At 62.6% G+C, this 15,849-nt stretch overlaps 7 protein-coding genes across 7 annotated transcripts; 3 read left to right on the top strand and 4 right to left on the bottom strand.

The window, feature by feature from the left end:
- Positions 1-1,437: 1,437 nt before the first annotated feature.
- On the top strand, positions 1,438-2,741 carry EMIHUDRAFT_201357 (hypothetical protein; the record flags this gene model as incomplete). Its single annotated transcript, XM_005787704.1, has 3 exons — positions 1,438-1,455; positions 2,222-2,589; positions 2,669-2,741. 3 exons carry the CDS (start codon positions 1,438-1,440, stop codon positions 2,739-2,741), a joined length of 459 nt encoding a protein of 152 aa, XP_005787761.1.
- Positions 2,742-4,012: 1,271 nt separating this feature from the next.
- EMIHUDRAFT_201356 (hypothetical protein) lies at positions 4,013-4,784 on the top strand (the record flags this gene model as incomplete). Its single annotated transcript, XM_005787703.1, has 2 exons — positions 4,013-4,054; positions 4,257-4,784. The coding sequence occupies 2 exons, from the start codon at positions 4,013-4,015 to the stop codon at positions 4,782-4,784; spliced, it is 570 nt and encodes a 189-aa protein (XP_005787760.1).
- Positions 4,785-5,243: 459 nt separating this feature from the next.
- On the bottom strand, positions 5,244-6,284 carry EMIHUDRAFT_201355 (hypothetical protein; the record flags this gene model as incomplete). Its single annotated transcript, XM_005787702.1, has 1 exon — positions 5,244-6,284. One exon carries the CDS (start codon positions 6,282-6,284, stop codon positions 5,244-5,246), a length of 1,041 nt encoding a protein of 346 aa, XP_005787759.1.
- A 689-nt stretch (positions 6,285-6,973) lies between these two features.
- On the bottom strand, positions 6,974-7,992 carry EMIHUDRAFT_420902 (hypothetical protein; the record flags this gene model as incomplete). The annotated part of the gene is made up of 4 exons (XM_005787701.1): positions 6,974-7,304; positions 7,384-7,514; positions 7,588-7,801; positions 7,912-7,992. The coding sequence occupies 4 exons, from the start codon at positions 7,990-7,992 to the stop codon at positions 7,116-7,118; spliced, it is 615 nt and encodes a 204-aa protein (XP_005787758.1). The 3' UTR covers positions 6,974-7,115.
- A 542-nt stretch (positions 7,993-8,534) lies between these two features.
- On the top strand, positions 8,535-10,203 carry EMIHUDRAFT_351982 (hypothetical protein). Its single transcript, XM_005787700.1, has 4 exons — positions 8,535-9,006; positions 9,156-9,397; positions 9,475-9,665; positions 9,759-10,203. The coding sequence occupies exons 1-4, from the start codon at positions 8,585-8,587 to the stop codon at positions 9,927-9,929; spliced, it is 1,026 nt and encodes a 341-aa protein (XP_005787757.1). The 5' UTR covers positions 8,535-8,584; the 3' UTR covers positions 9,930-10,203.
- A 1,345-nt stretch (positions 10,204-11,548) lies between these two features.
- EMIHUDRAFT_201351 (hypothetical protein) lies at positions 11,549-12,576 on the bottom strand (the record flags this gene model as incomplete). The annotated part of the gene is made up of 4 exons (XM_005787699.1): positions 11,549-11,572; positions 11,764-12,252; positions 12,376-12,477; positions 12,550-12,576. The coding sequence occupies 4 exons, from the start codon at positions 12,574-12,576 to the stop codon at positions 11,549-11,551; spliced, it is 642 nt and encodes a 213-aa protein (XP_005787756.1).
- Positions 12,577-14,950: 2,374 nt separating this feature from the next.
- Positions 14,951-15,719, bottom strand: EMIHUDRAFT_351980 (hypothetical protein). The gene has a single exon (XM_005787698.1). It carries the CDS (start codon positions 15,671-15,673, stop codon positions 15,038-15,040), a length of 636 nt encoding a protein of 211 aa, XP_005787755.1. The 5' UTR covers positions 15,674-15,719; the 3' UTR covers positions 14,951-15,037.
- Positions 15,720-15,849: the final 130 nt, after the last annotated feature.

Below are 15,849 nucleotides of genomic sequence, written 5' to 3'. Positions count from 1 at the left end.
CCACCTCATCCTCACGCCGGCGCACGTCTGCTTCCTCTCCTACGACCAGTCCGCCATGTTCGCCCTGCCACTCATCGAGCTCGAGGCCGTCCGCCACGCCCGGTTCCTGCACTGGTCCCAGGCCTCGGACAACTCGCTCGAGCTCCGCCTCTCCAACGGCCGATCGCTCGTCTTCGACGGCTTCTGGGAGGCGCCGCGGCCCTAGACCAAGCCCGTCGCCTCCCCTCCCGCCGCCTCCCCGCGCTGCCCAGGTGGCTGCGGCTGACGCAGCCATCCCTCCCGTCGCAGCGAGATGGCTGCGTCCAGCTGCTCCTCGCCTCGGCCGCTTCCTCAAGCACGAGATCACCGTGGAGCCCGTCGCGGAGCCGCCCTCGCCCGCCGCGTCGCCGGACGGCAGGCCGCCGAGCGAAGCGGCTCCGGCGGCGCTCGCCGAAGGAGGGACCTAAGCGTGAAGCCTCGCACGTTTTGGAGCACTTGGAGTGCAGTCGGTAGCCTCACATCCACAGGGCCGGGGAGCACTTCGAGTTTTCCGTGTTTTGACCGCGCACCGCGCAAGACTTTTATTGGGTGGCTAAGGGCTCTGCCCGCAAGGCGCCCGCGTCGCCGACGCGGTACCATTGACTAATCCCGGGATTCACACCCACACGACCAAATAGCGAAAATCCGAATATACCGGGCGAAAACGGAATCTCAGAGCCGAAAAGAACGTCGGTTCAAGTTTGGTAAACGCTAAACATGGGCGATCCGGCGCTTCCTTCGGTTGGACGGACGAAATGATCGCGGAAAAGCGGGACCGCCATCGCGACATCGGGGGGTTCACCATACATGCCGAGCCTGCTCGGCCTGCCATGTGCGCGCGCGCTCGCCCGAGCGCAGCCACCTGCGGACTGGCCAGCCTGTTCCTGGCTCGTGCCCAGCCTCTCCTTCCGCTGCCGCCGGCCTCGCAGTCCCGCCAGCCATCACGCTGCAGAGAGCCTGCGTAGACGCCACAGACGCCAATTCTGCAGCCCACAGCCCTGGCAACTGAGGGCGAGGGCCAGCAGTATACGACGACGACGGCATCTCACACCCCGCGCTGGCCAGCGCCATCAGCCCCTCACGGCCCGGCCCAACCTCCCTTCGCTAGCGCCATCGCCTCCAGTGCCTCCAAATCAAGCCGTCGCACCTCTCTTCTTCAGCGAATGCAGCGGCAGCACCACGTCAGAGGCCGGGCCGACTGGCGGACCTGCATGCCCAGCCATGCCCCCCACTCCCCACCATCTTGGATCGATCAGCTGACAGCTCCACCAGCTCCCACCACCGCGTGTCGTGTCATGAAGCATGATAGATAGACATAGAAAGCATGAACCATCGAAAGGTCTGGTCTCCAAAAAGAGCTCTCGGCCTGCCGCGCGCGCCCGCGCCCCGCCCCTTTTGCGCAGCAACACCTTAAATTTCATGGCCCTCCGAATTCGGGTCGGAGCGCAGCGGAGTGGGCCCCGAGTTTGAAAAGGGCGACGGACGCTTGCGTCCTAGCCTCCAACAACGCCTCCCCGGCGCAGAGGGGCCCCCAGAGGGATGCTCAACCGCCCCATGCCACGCCGCTTGCGGCGGTCCTATTCCCACCAGCTCGCGGGGCCACTTATTAATTTTCCCCCACTGTCTGCGGAACGAGGCCTGGCAAGGCGCAAGCGCTCACTCGCCTCCTCCGCGGCCATGCCCTCCGCCCGGGCGGAGCGAGCAACACAAGAGTGGAGGCGGATCACCATACTAACCCGCTGAATTCTTTTCTTTTTCCCGCTGTACCTAGTGTGCCAGTGGGTTGCGCCCTGCCAGTCCTGTGGGCTGTGCCCAGTGTTGGCTGTTGCGCGTCAGCCCGGTAAAATTGTTTTTCACCTTGTATGTAAAATTCTCGTCGCCGCAATTCTTTTTGTATACAATTTTGTTTTGTTTTGTTTTGTTTCGTCGCTGGCGGGTGGTTGGTGGCTGGGCTTAGTTGTTTGCCACACACACGCACCCCTTTGGGGTCACAGCCCCCCCCACGATTTCTTTTCCTTGTTCTTTCCGGTTCTTGTTTTTAAAACCCCGCTTCTCTCTTATATGTTCTATTCGCGCGAAAATTCTTTTTTCGTGCACTGTTTCGCGGGCGCTTACCACTGCCTTTTCACCGACGGTGGCGAAGAGGGCTGGCAGCATCGCCCTCCTGCCTGACACGCACGCCGCACGCACGCACGCTGCGCAGCCGCCGCCCCCAGCCGCGATGGAGAACATGGCCGTCGAGAACGTTAACAACATCGTCGGCACGTTGAAGCGTCGGCAGGTAGAAATGTTCTCGGACGAGCACATGGACGAGCACATCAACAAGCGCCTTGCGACAGCCGCCGATGCGCTGCAACAACGGCGGCACTGGCTCGAGTCTGCGAGCAGCGAAGACCTGGATGCGTGGCGGCAGCGCGGCGATCGCGCCGCGCTCTGCCGGCTCGCTTCAGACGCCGCGGGCGACGCCCACCCGAGCTTTCTTCAGCTCCTGCACGCGCTGCTGCACAGCCGCTCATCTGATGAGGATGCATCGCTGATGGCTCGCGTGGCCAGTGTGCGCGACCGTGCCACGTCGGCTCACGCCGGCGGGCGATTTGTTGCGCTTCACGAGGCAGCCGAGCTAGTCCTCGCTCTTTGGGCATCACGGTAGGTTGCGGGGCCTCGCGAGCACCGGCACGCGCACATGGCTCACAAGCGCCGGGGACGCCCGCAAGGCTGACTGAAGGCAGCGACGTGTCGGCTGACGGCGCGCCGCGTCATGACTCAGCAGTGCATGCGCGGGACCAGCAGGCTACTCCAGGGTACAAAATGTGGGGTGTCGGGGGTAGCCGGTGTAAAAAACGTGTGCAGAGTGAGTGAGGGCCCCCTCCGCGTCTCCTGAAGGCAAGAGAGTGTGCGCGCAGACTGAGCGCGCAGACCGAGATGGCACACACATCGTGCGCCTGTAATAGCTAAAGACTTAGCTAAAGGTGCCCCCCCCGCACCCGGCGACGCCAACACAACTACACCTCCAGTGTGGACATTCATGTCTTGAACACGACTCGGGGTCGCGTGGCTCAGACTCAGAGAGAGAGCCGGGATGCGGCACGTCGCGCCGATAGCCACTCACGCCGGAGGGATTGGCCCCACCGTGAAGGTCTCGCCCGCGCTGATGCCCTCCGGCACGCTGATGTCGAACTCGCGGCCGTCGGGCAAACGCAGCCGCATCGCGCGCGAAAGAGGCAGCGTCTCCGGGCAAGCAACCTCCACGTGCAGACTCTGCGCCGCCGCCGCGCTGGCTGCCTCTTGCTCCGCCTCCGCCTCCGCCTCCGCCTCCTCCTTCGATTCCACCGCCGCCGCCTCGGCCGCCGCCGCCGCCTCGGCCGCCGCCGCCGCCTCGGCCGCTGCAGCCGCCGCCGCTGCCGCCTCCACCCGCTGCACCTCCTGGGCCGCCTCCGCTCGGACAAGCTCCGCCTCAGCCACCACTTCGGCCGCCGCAGCCGCTGCCGCATCGGCTGCCGCCAGCTTGCGCCTCGCAGATGCAAGCTCTGCCTGTAGCACCGCCGAGGCCTCCAAAGCCTCAGCCGCTGCAGCCGAGGGCGCTGGCGTGGGCGACGCTCGTGGCGCCGCTGGTGGCGGTGGCGATGGCGGTGGCGCTGCCGTCGCCGGTGGCTGCTCAGGAGGTGCGTCGGCGACGCTGGCGGCAGCAGCGGGAGTCGCGTCCGCGTCGGCGTCGCTGCAGAGGTACCCGCGAAGTCTGGTAATTTTGCTGCGCGCCATCTCCTCGTCGCCACGCTTCATGAGCTTTATGAAGTTGCGCCGGTAGTTGTGCGACAGCTTTGAGTACAGCTCTTCGGTCATGCCCCACTCCACCAGAGGCTCAGGGATCCGACGTTTCTCAGGCGCTTCGGACGCCCGGATGTGGGAGGATGGTACTGCGTGGCGTGCGCGAACCGACAGGCGGACGACGTGGCCGGCCGACGCCAGCAGCACGCCAGAAAGCGCCACCACGAACATGAATCTCCTCTGCTGTGCCGCAGTCACTCCTCGCTGCTCGGTGTGAATGCGCGCGGCCATCTAGGCCCGCGGGTAGTCTCCCCCCATCCCCAGGGCCTCCAGGGCTCGCACCTCAACCTCTCACAGACCAGCGCACAGCGCCATACGACGTATTTTCTTCTCAATAACAAGGCTGTGAACAGAGTTCGTACACCGAGCAGCTGGGAGCAACTCGAGATCCCTCGAGAGTTCACGCGGAGTAGGCTGGGGCTCTAGTCAACACAAAGTCGCACCAGGCGAAGCTGCAGGCGCTCGCGCCGGAGACGGCCGCGACGCTCGAGCGGCTTGCGGAGGATCTCGCGCGGACTTTGCAGGCCATTCAAAACGCCGAGCAGAAGGTCAACACCCAATGCGCCGACGCGGTCGCGCGCTATGCAGAGAGAAAGGATGAGCTGAGGGCTCGCATGGAGGAGTACAACAAGAATGCTGACACGATCAACGCGCTGACCAGTGATCTTCAGTCCGTCTCGGAGGATCTCGCCAAAGTGAAGGCGCAGATGGACACCCGAGGTGCGTCGATGACGGACACAAAGCCGCTGCTCAAGGTGAAGACGGCCCTTACGCAGCTGCGCACCGAGACAAAACAGCTCGAGATTCGCATCGGCGTGCTCACTTCGACGCTGACCTCGAAGAAGCTCAAGGAGGCGAGCATACCGAGGAACTCAGAGGTTTCCAAGCGCGGCGCAGATTGCGAAGCGTTCCTTGACGACGACGATATGGAGCAGCTCTAAGGACACAGTCTCTCACATTGTGGACCGGAACATATTGTGAATCTGAAATAGAGCTCATCTCAGAGCACGTGAGGCCGGACGCTCTCTCTCGAGTGTGCGCATGGTGTGCAGGATCTTGTTCCTCGCCCTGCAAAAAATACACATGTACATGTACATGTCATGTTGTGCATGCACACAAGTCACCCCGAACGACTGCGACTGGACAGCCTATGGCGCGCACATTAGGTGCGAGGGTTCGAGTGTGCACAGAGAGTCAGTAAAAAAGGCCGTTGCGCGTTGCATGGCGCGTTGGCAGATGGTACATGGTAGTAAAAGGCGGGGCGTGTGGGGCGACACACACACGCTCACGGGCACGGGGCGAAACGTCTAGCACAGACCAAAAAGGTGAATGAGAAATTAGTATAGGTGGTTTTGTGGGTGAGTTCTACGGCCTCTCTCTTTGTTGCCTCGCTCGTCGCGTCAGAAGGAAACGACCCCCCGTAGGTGGGGGAGCGTGCCCCCTTTACCCTCCCGAGTCGCGAGGAATTCGATGTGTCGCTTGAACTTTGTCGTGTCAAGTCCGTTCGCATGCTCCGTCTTCGTGACGTCGACCAACTCGCCGAAGGTGAAGTGGGCCGTCGCCGGCACGGGCATCGGCAGCTTCCACGCGGCGGCAATCCGCAGCTTTGGGACCGTCGCCAGCGAGTAAGCGTCGGTGATGGCGGCGACACCGCGCGCGAGCGAGAACACTCCGTGCATGATGGGCTTTGGGAGGCCCATCGCCTTGCAGTAGATCGGGAGGTGGATCGGATTCATGTCTCCTGAGCACGCCGCGTACTTTTTCGAGTGATCGCGCTTGATCTCCTCGACAAACTGCTTGGGCGCCGAGGCGGTGGGCCCCAGATTGGTCTTGGCAGCCTGCTCCGCCGCCGTCAGCTCCGGCCGGCGCTTCCTCGCGGCGCGCGCCTTCTTCGCGTCGGTGGAGGTGAAGGTCATCGTGGTGCTCACCAGCAAGCGGCTGTTCAGCGGCGAGGAGACCTCGATGAGCACGTCGCACTCGGCGCCGATCTCGTTGAGGCGCGAGCCGGTGACGGAGATGCTGTAGTTGTACACGCCGAGCACAGAGGCGTCGATGCACTCGAACTGCTCGATGACGTGCTTGGCGTGGACGACTCCCATGACCGAGAGCGGAAAGTCCGGCGAGGCGACAACGTGGCGGATCAGCGCCGACATCGTCAGCGGCAAGGAGACGTAGACGGCCGAGATGTGCTTTTCGATGTCAGGCGAGTGGCAGAATGCCGCCCACTTGCGGGCGAGCGGCAGGTTGAGCACCACCTCCTTGCCTTCGTGGCGCGTGCGCGCGGCGAGGACCTTGGAGCTGAACGGCGGGTAGAGGGTGCCGGAGGATTTGGTGAACACGGACGCCAGAATGTCGAGGGGGGAGAGGCCGATCATCGTGCTAAAGAGAAGGAGGATGGCCACGGCGACTGTGATCACGAGTACGATGAGGATCGCGAGCATGCTGCCGCGCAGCCTTCTAGCCTTTCGGCGTCGGCGAGCGTACAGAAAAAGAATCTGTTTGCTGACAGAAGAAACTACGAGTTTGTTGTGTGTTGTGTGTTGTGGTGGTGTGCGGTGTGCGGGGTGTGTGTGTGTTGTGCATTGTGTGTTGCGTGTTGTGCGGTTTGGAAATAACTTCTCGACTGGTTCAAGGGTGGGCGACGGCTAGCGCACCACACCCCTCTCCTTAAAATCCCTGTGTGGTGGCGGCGTGCCGTTCTCCCATCCCTCCCTTGGGTTCTCTGTTTTCTTTTTTTCTTTCAAGTGTGTGCACTCACTCACACTCACTCACGTACGTCGTGTGCGTGTCTGGTGTTTCTTAGCTCCGAGTAGAGGGGGCGTTCCGCCGCTAGGGGACACCCAAAGCGCAGAACCAACCCTCGGAGAACCGATTGTTTATCCTTTACGGCCCTTTCCCTGCGAACGCGCACCCCCAGGGCTAAGGGCTCTTTAGCCCGTAACCCGATATCGATCATCCGGCTCGCTGGGTGCGCTTCTTAGCTCCCCGGCCCTGGATGTGAGGCTGCCGACTGCACTCCAAGACTCCAAGTGCTCAAGTGCACATTTGGTGCTATTAAAGAAGTCCGTGGTTAGAACTAACCGCAACTATTTCAAAAATTATCACGTTTGGCGTTGGGGTGCGGGGGACGATGTGATCGATGACGATGACATGTACGTCAGAGTCGGCGGCCGGGACACCCCACCCCCCAACTGTTCCCTTGACGAACGGCGAGGCGCGAGGGCGTGTCTCTCGGTGGATGGTTCATGAACAATACGCGCTCCGCCAACCACTCAGCGCGCGAAGTAATACTCGGCGTGTCCGATCTTGCTGAGCTGGTCGTAGTAGACGCCCCGGCGCCCATCTGGCGTGACCACATTCTGCAAGTAGTAGAGGTGCTTCATCTCTCCGCCGCAGCAGAGCGGGCAGATGGCCTGCCGCCGGTTCCAGTTCGAGCCGTCGGGGCCGTGGCCTTCTGGCTCCTGTGTCACGACGGGACGGAAGGGGATGGCGAGTGTGAGCGTGTGAGAGGTGCGGGTGGAGCGTCTCCTGCACGCACACCTGCACCATGTCGCACGCGATGCAACATTCGGGCACCTTAAAAAACGGCGGCAGGCAGGGGATGCAGATGCAAAAGTTTAACTTGACGCTGATCGTGGCCTTGAGATAGTCCTCCGTGAACTGGAAGCCGTCTGCGGCGGTGCGGGCGGGTGCCGAGGGAGGGTCGGAAGAGGGGGGGGCGGTGGAGGGCCAAAACGCACGCACAGCTCTGGTTGCAGCAGCGGTTGAAAAAGGGACCAACTCCGTTCTCGAAGAAGTTGTTCCCGCCCGACCACTGCGCCGCGCTGTACAAGCCGCCGTATCCGCCGTAAGTCTTGATCAGGCCGGACTTTGTTTCCGCGTCAAATTCCATCCAGCGCTTGGTGAGGACCGTCCCGGTGATGCCGCCCTCCCCTTCGATCATCACCCCGGCCAGCATCTTGGGGAGTTGGGGCGACGCCAGAGTGAGAGGGGAGAGGCGGTACCAGATTGGGAGGGGTGAGGGGGGTGCGCCTTGATCTCCTCGATGTCCTTGATGCCGTTTGGCACCCGCGGGTAGGCGTCGTCACAAAAGCAGAGCGCCTTGCCGCAGGCGGAGGGCGGCACGTGTGCGCGCGTGTCTGTGAGCATCCACTCGTTCAGCGCATGCAGGGGTCCGTCCCCGTCCGGTGCAGCGGGCAACGGCAGAGCGCTTACACACCAGCATCGCTCGGGGCAGCAGTTGAGGTCATGCCCACCTCCTTTCGCCTTCGAGACGTCTCTCACTTGCGGCGACTGCTCGTGGCCTCGCTCTGCACGCCGCAGGCCATTCACGTATTGCAGGCTCGGCGGTGGCACGGCAGGCTTGGCAGCCACTGGGGCGATCGCGGTGCCGGAAGGGGGCATCCCGATTGTCGTAGGATAGTGCAGTTGCTGCCGCGCAAAAGCCAGGGTGGCATCGAGGTACCGCCCGTCGATTGATCGATTGGATTGTAAGTTTGAGGGGTCTCTAGGTGTATTGTCGAGGGGTGAAGAAAGAAAGACGCCCGCGTTCTGTTCTGTGTGTGAGTGTGTGACACACACACACACACACACACCGTTCTGTTCTTCTTTTGAGCTTAGCCTTGATTTATGTTCTTCTTTTTGTCATCAAGCCTGTGTTCGTCAAACTACCCTCCCCCCTGGGTTTCAGGCTCGTTCGCAAGGTTCTGGGTGTGGCTCCAACGCTACGCTCGCAACCCCAATGACGTCGCTGCAACCCACTGTCGACGAAGCGCACCGCTTCATCCCCGAGTACCGCGGCGAGTGCCCGCAGGCGGGGCGGTATTTCGACTCGCAGGCCGCCATCTCGAACGGCATACACGCTCTCTGGGACCGGCTCTTTGGCAAAGAGGCGGTCGCGGCGCTGGACGACCACCCACGCGAGGCGGCCTACTTTGCGACCTGCTCGCTCGCGATGGTGGTCGCGCTCTACGCCTCGCGCTCGGTCCTAAACGCGGTGTGGCCCGACTTTGCGAAAATCACGCCGCGCCACAAGCAGATGTACGTTCTGATGAACCTGATGAAGTCGCTGCTGCTCGGCGCTCAGGCAACCTCCTTCTCGTGGCTCTGGTACTCGTCCAAGGAGTACGGCTGCACGCTCAACCCGCTCGGCTTCAACTTGAGGCGACGCCTCCATCCCCTCCCCCTCCTCTGCCTCTCCCGCCGCCTCTCTCTGCCTCCACTCCTCCTGTCTCCGCCTCCGCCCGTCCCATTACACGCCCCTAGCGCGCACGCACCGCGCGCCGAGAGGCCCCCGGCGCCCGACCCGTCAGCTGCAACTGGAGCGTCGACGCCGGCCACCACGCATACCTCAAGCAGATCTCGCTGCTGTACGCCGCGGTCGACATCGTCGCGCTGGCTGTCGTGCACAAGCTGCCGCTCACGACCAAGATCCACCACTGGGCGGTCACGGCGTGGCTGCTCTGGGTGATGACCATCGACTTTGGCGAGTCGCCCATCGCGCAGAAGCTCATGTTTTACGGCTTTTGGTCCACGCTCGCCTTCCCCGTCAACGGCGAGACACAGCCGCAAGGAGCCACACGGAGCCATATCGCGCGCGCCACCAGCCAGCCCTGCCGCCCGGTGCCGTAGGCTTCCTCGGCCTGCGCGTCACATCGCCCGGCTCGTGGTGGATGCGACCCCTCTCCCGCGGCTGCTTCGTCCTCTACGCGGGCTGCTGCTTTTGCAACTGGTCCCTCCACCTCGCCTGGGGCGCAGACAACGCCGCCCGCGGCGTCCTCCGCTGGCAGGAGGTCCTCTACCTCGTCTCGCTCTCGCTGCTGGCGCGACGCACGCCCCTCGCCCCTCCCCTCCCGCCGCCTCCCCTCCCCTCGCCGACCGCCCCGCCTCCCCCTCGCCGCCCCCCCCTCCCCCAGGTGCGCGACGACCTCATCCTGATGAAGTGGCTCAAGAACTTCAAGCCCGCCACGCCCGAGGAGCTCAAGAAGCTGGCCGCCCGCCAGGCGCAGGAGGCGGCCAAGGGGGCGGGCGGGCAGGCAGGGCGCGGCGAAGCCTTCCCCGTCTCGGAGGGCGCGAAGAAGAAGTAGGGGCCGTCCGCCTCCCTCGCCCGCACGGTCGCCCTGCTCCGAGGGAGCACGAGGGGCGGCGAGGCGGGAGAGGCGGGCGATGAAGTAGGGTCGACCGCGCCGCTGATTGCAGGCGCGGACTATTCCAGCGGTGTGTGACGAGGCTGCTCGGGCGGCGCTTTGGCGCTGCGCCCACCGCGTCCCACGGTCGCCAACCCGGGGGTACTTACTGGATTATGCGTCCACCGGTGTATCATTATCTCTCGTTTCTATCGTGCACGGCCTCGCTATACCTCGTAGAAAAATGTTAAGACGAGCGTGCTGCGCCCCCCCCCCCCTGGCCCGCCGGCCCCGCGGCCACCGCGCAGCCGCCGACTGGCCCGGCGCGCAGCGCGCTGGCCACATCCCACATGGCGCTGGCGCACGTGTTTGATTTATGAGAGGGAGGTTATTAGTCCCGCTATGGATATGTAAGAGCCACTAATGCAATTGTCGGCCACCTTATGCACATCCATGCCCACGGTTCGTAGGACGTCGCTGAGACGTCGTGTATTTTGGTGCCGTGTCAAGCCGAGTGGAGGCTCAGTGATGCGTCACGCATACGCCTCGCTTTACGCGTGCGGACAGAAAGCACGATCGGTGATTTCAAATGTGCTGCGTATTATGCGCACGTCTTCTGTCCCGATCGTTACCACCGACCTTCTGGCCGCTACGCACCACACACCACGCATCTGTTTTATGTAAGCTTTGCCAGAGAGGCTCGCTCTCGGGCCGCTACGCACGGTGTATTACGCACAGGTCTTATGCAGTGGGATCGTAAATCGGGGCTGGGTGAGCCTATGACCGACGCATTACGCACATGCTCTACGCTCTCGACCGTGAACGGCGGCGGAGAGGGGGTTACGCCTCATGTATTACGCACACGTCTGACGCATCGGTCGCCATGGGTGTCGTTTGGAGCTTACGTCCCACGTATTACGCACACGCACGACGGATTTGACTGAGAAGTGGCGGCCAGCAAGGGTTACGCCTCACGTATTACGCATACGTCTGACGCATCGGTCGCCATGGGTGTCGTTTGGAGCTTACGTCCCACGTATTACGCACACGCACGACGGATTTGACTGAGAAGTGGCGGCCAGCAAGGGTTACGCCTCACGTATTACGCACACGTCTGACGCATCGGTCGCCATGGGTGTCGGGGGGAGCTTACGTCCCATGTATTACGCACACGCACGACGGATTTGACTGAGAAGTGGCGGCCAGCAAGGGTTACGCCTCACGTATTATGCATACGTCTGACGCATCCGCCCCACCTAACCCCTAACCCCTAACCCCTAACCCCTAACCCCTAACCCCTAACCCCTAACCCCTAACCCCTAACCCCTAACCCCTAACCCCTAACCCCTAACCCTAACTTCGCGCTGCCGCTAGGGCTGCCATAAGCTGGCTAGGGTTGTATGTGCGCTGGTAACAACAGACTCGGGCATAGCCCTCGACAGCCACCCCCTAACCCCCCCACCCCCCCCCTTTATGTGCGCGCACTGGCGCTGCCGCTCGGGCTGCCATAAGTTGGCGCTGCCGCTAGGGCTGCTGCACAATCATGAGCCTGTCTCCAAACACCTCTCCGACGCGCTCGACTATAGTCCAAATTGGACGATGGACTATATGTCGGGACGGCGGCCATTTGCTCAGGCGTCAGAATGCTGAGCTCGTACACTGGCAGCTCCGCAGAGGTTGAGGACGGCGGCGGCGGCGGTGGCGGCGCGGTGAGATCGCTGGTGTCCCTGCCCGCCTCCCTGCGGGCGTAGAAGAGCGCCGCCTCCTCGGCGGTGGCGAAGAGGCCGAGGCGGACTTGCTTGCCGCCGTCCCTCACCTTCAGCTCGTACTTCTGGCTGCCTTGCTGCTTCGGGCGGTAGCAGACGCCTTTGTAGCCGGTGTTGCTGCTGCTACTGGCGGTGAGGGTGAGGCCCTCCCTCTCCGCCTGCCGTATCGCCTCGGCGCCAGCTGGAATGGGAGCGGGGCGGGGCTGCAGCAGCTTGGCGGCGTCGGCGCGGCCGTACTCTGACTGAGCGTAGGCGGTGGCCGCCTCTTCGGCGGTGTCGAAGCAGCCGAGGAAGACATGCTGGCCGCCAGCCTTCACCTTCGCCTGGAACTTCTTATTGCCGCGGATGTAGGACACGTTCTTGTAGCCAGTCGTGCTGTTCTTGGCACTGGCTGGGATCAGCATAACGCCCTCTGACGACGCGGTCCGAGGCGGGGCCATGATGCAGCGGACGCACGTAGAATTTCGCGAGTTTGACAATTGGGATTCGATTTGGATTGAGCAAGGCAGCGCGGGAGCCTGAAATCATTGGCCAGGCAATCGTCTCGCGGGCGTTTTGGCGAGTGCAGAAACATAATGCGTATACGTAGTACGTCAGCGCCTCCAGGCTGTGGCGCCAGGAGGGGGTACGTATGCGGATACATGATACGTCATGCGGGCCTGAATTGGTAAAATTATGCTGCGTAAGTGCGGGGCAGTGCCAACATTGAAGTATTCTGTGCTGTTTTCGAAGGAAAATATGCGCTGTGAGCAGGTCCGGGGTGAGGGCCGGCCTTCATATCTGCTGTATTTTGATAACTGCGCCTGTCTACGCACCAGGTTACGCACCCGAAACCAGAGCATAAGGCGATGCGTATTCATTTTGTGGGTTGGGCATATCCATAGCGGGACTGATCACGATTGTTATGAGAGCAGGGCAGACCCGGGGACGGGGGAGTCGGAGCAGACGCAGTGGCTCAATATTTACCGCGGTAACCGGTATGGGAGTTTTTGGCTAATCAAACCCTAGGCCTGAACTAGAGCCGTAGTGGTATCGGATACCACTTGCCTCACGGAAATCAAAGCGAGTGGGAGTGCCTTTTTGGTGGCAAAATCGGCAAAATCGGCAAATACCCGGTATTTTGCGGGTATACCTGGAAAAACCGGGTATACCGGGTAATACCTGCACTTTTGCATGCCGCTTTCGCCCCCGGGACCACACACACAGCCGCTACAACTAATCGAAAACCCCGCATACCACTTTCGCATACCACTATACCACACCACTCCAAAACTAATCAAAATATCACCAAATACCAGTCTCATACCGGTAAATATTGAGCACTGAGCAGACGGCATCGGCCGCCGAGGGAACGTTGGGAAGAGGCACGAGGAGGGCGGCGACCTCGACCGACTATGGAGGACCAGTCGCTAGACGACGCAGGGCAGACGACGGGGGAGAGTTGGGGCAGACGCGCAGGGCGCCACACTACAGAAGGTGCTCACCTTGAGCACTTGAGCACTGGATAGGGTCGATTCCGCATATGGTACGGGTTACGGAACCCCTCGAGCACCTCAACAGACAACACCTTGAGTGCAGTCCCTCTGACCCTACCCCCGGTGCCGGTGTGGGCGCTGGCCGGCACACTTAGGTAGCGGTACAGTAAGGTACAGACATGGGCCACTTACCTAAGGTGGAGGTATAGGACACCGCGCGCTACCTCGGTAAAGGTACGGGTGAGGTATGTGGGCGCCTCGCCGGACACACGCTCGCCCCCTCCCGACGGCCCCGCCCGACACGCGACTCACTCATGCAGCGTATGGCGTGTTCTGGAGAACACCGGCGCGCTGGAGCAGCGACATACCGACGCCACCGAGCGGGTCGGCGGAGGGTGGGTCGGCGGCGTGGCCGGAGGTCGACGGGCCGGCCGAGCCCGCGAGGATGGCGCAGTCGAAGCGGCAGCATCGGAGCTCGATGGGTCCGGCGAGGTGGAGGGCGGTGCAGCCGAGGGGGCGGAGACGTTGCCGTGCTTCAGCATGTAGCGCGCGATGATCGCCTCCTCGGTGGGCCGCAAGCACAGATACTTCCAGTTTGTTGTGCACCTTGACGATCTGCCCAGCCGCATGGTGAAGTAGTTCTTGACCTCCGGTGGCTTCTTGGTGGGCTTTGCGTCGCCGGGCGCCGGCGCGTCGGCCGTCTCCGACATCTTGTCGAGGTACTGAATCTCGCTCTCGCGGTTGTCCTTGTACGTCTCGTGGCGCAAGCGGTTCCAGAGCCACAGCGGCGTCCAGAAGCCCTTGTGGTCGGGGTCGTCGATGGCGTCCGAATCGCAGATGAAGCGGATGCCGGGCCCAGTGTGCGCGGCGCCCCAGGCCTTGCCGTGCCGTGTGAACGTGTGCCGCTCCGTGAACTCGACGGCCGTGCCCGTGTACGACGCGTTCTGCCCCGCGCGCCGGTGAGCTGCGGGAAGTGCTTGCCCGGGACGTCCATGCCCGGTCTTGACAGTTAGCTTGACGGCCCTCGAGACTGTCAGGGACAGCGGGCCCGGGTACTGCTTGATTACGTCCATGCCCATGGACTGGAGCGTCGCGTTCTGCGTAGAGGAGGGCTTCTTTGGCGCCATGAGAGCTGTGTTGTTGCGTTTCGCGCGACGGGCGGTGCACACCTTATTCGCGCGCACCGCCGGTGTGAACGTCTCGAGAGTACCCCAGGTGCCGGTGTGGACATGTGGAGGGTACCTCGGTATAAGGTGCGCTGAAGGTATAGCACTCACTCACACACCTAGCTCCTAGGTAGCGGGCGTGGCCGTGGGCGCTGCGCGCCGTACGGCGCGCCTACCACTGTGTCCCGGTACAAGGTGCACCTTTCTGTAGCGTGGGCAGGGCGAGACGAGGGAAGGAGGGCAGGACTTTGCGGAGATCAGCAGGAGGATGTACGAAGAGTGGAAGAGATTAGGAGCAGCAGGGACCCGAGGGACCATGTGGAAGACGGCTAGTGCTAGTCCCCCATCGTGCTCGAGCGGCATCGTGAGGACGACCGCCCCGGCTAGTCGCCGACCACACCCACAACGAGAACACCCTGCACACAAAGTACAGAGATCGCACGGGTGGGGACCTGTTCCTTTTTACCCATCTCCTAGAGAGAGTCCGTTTTATTTATTTATTTGTTTGATTTATCAATCCTATCGCTCCCGTTACGCGTTACCCCGTTAGTTAGGGCGTTACGGCGTTAGCCGTTACATCACACGGCTTTTTTGTTATATACACACACCGACACGCAAACCCCGCGCGCCGCGGCTCTACCTCTACGCTCTGGTGATCTAGATCACAACGCGAAATCTCCGAGCCTCAGTCCTGGCGGGCGCTGGGCTGGCAGCCGGCCCTCGCTACTCCTATTGACGAATGATGCAGCGAGCAGCGTGCGCCTCTGCTCGCCTCGGTTTGCGCCTGCGCCGTGCCACGTGAGCGAATCCATGAGGACCGCGTCGCCAGTGCGCAGCGCAAACCACGCTGTGCGTCGCTCTCCCAGATCGCCACCCACCCTTGGCGGCGGCATCCAGCGCCGCCCCGGGAAGCAGCGGGGCTCATGGGTTTCCGGCACAAACCGCGTGGGCCCCATCGTCTCGTCGAGAATGTCATGCAGCGCAAGAAAGATAGTGACAGTCCGCGGCGTTCCCCACGCCGCGTCGCTGTGCAGATCCTGCGCGGCTGTGCCCGGCTCACTGGTGATGGCCTGCAGCCCATCGAGCTCCGCATCCCGCCCAAGCGCCTGCACGAGGATTGCTCCCGCCTCGGTGCCTCGCAGTGCGATCTGAAGCACCTCCTCCACCCAAGGCGAGAAGGGCAACAAGAAGTCGCGCTGATGAGTCGGCGGTGGGGCACCGCCGTCGCCGCGGCAGGTTGCGAACGGCAGGAAGTGGCGATCCGAAGGTGCGCCGAGCGTTCCAGGCAGCGACAGCATGCGGTCCAGGCTCTCGATGACCCCCGCGTGGCACGCACGGCACGCGTCGACCATCTCCGCGCCCGAACTGCGCACGACGCATACGCCAGACGAGTCGAGGTCGCCATGTGTCACAGCAGCCATTTTTCTAAAAGAGAATTTTACCAATACTCCCTCGCACAACACTGGGCACTTAA

Source organism: Emiliania huxleyi (assembly GCF_000372725.1).
Source record: "Emiliania huxleyi CCMP1516 chromosome Unknown EMIHUscaffold_14, whole genome shotgun sequence".
In the NCBI taxonomy this organism is placed as follows: Eukaryota; Haptophyta; order Isochrysidales; family Noelaerhabdaceae; genus Emiliania; species Emiliania huxleyi.
Note: the sequence above shows the minus strand (reverse complement) of the source record. Positions and strands in the feature narration are given on the sequence as shown.

Coding starts and splice junctions, on each gene's coding strand:
- EMIHUDRAFT_351982 (XM_005787700.1), top strand. CDS start 8,585: ATGACGTCGCTGCAACCCACTGTCGACGAAGCGCACCGCTTCATCCCC. Junction 9,398..9,474: donor GCTCGCCTTCCCCGTCAACG/GCGAGACACAGC, acceptor CCGGTGCCGTAG/GCTTCCTCGGCCTGCGCGTC. Junction 9,666..9,758: donor TCGTCTCGCTCTCGCTGCTG/GCGCGACGCACG, acceptor CCCCTCCCCCAG/GTGCGCGACGACCTCATCCT.
- EMIHUDRAFT_351980 (XM_005787698.1), bottom strand. CDS start 15,673: ATGCTGTCGCTGCCTGGAACGCTCGGCGCACCTTCGGATCGCCACTTC.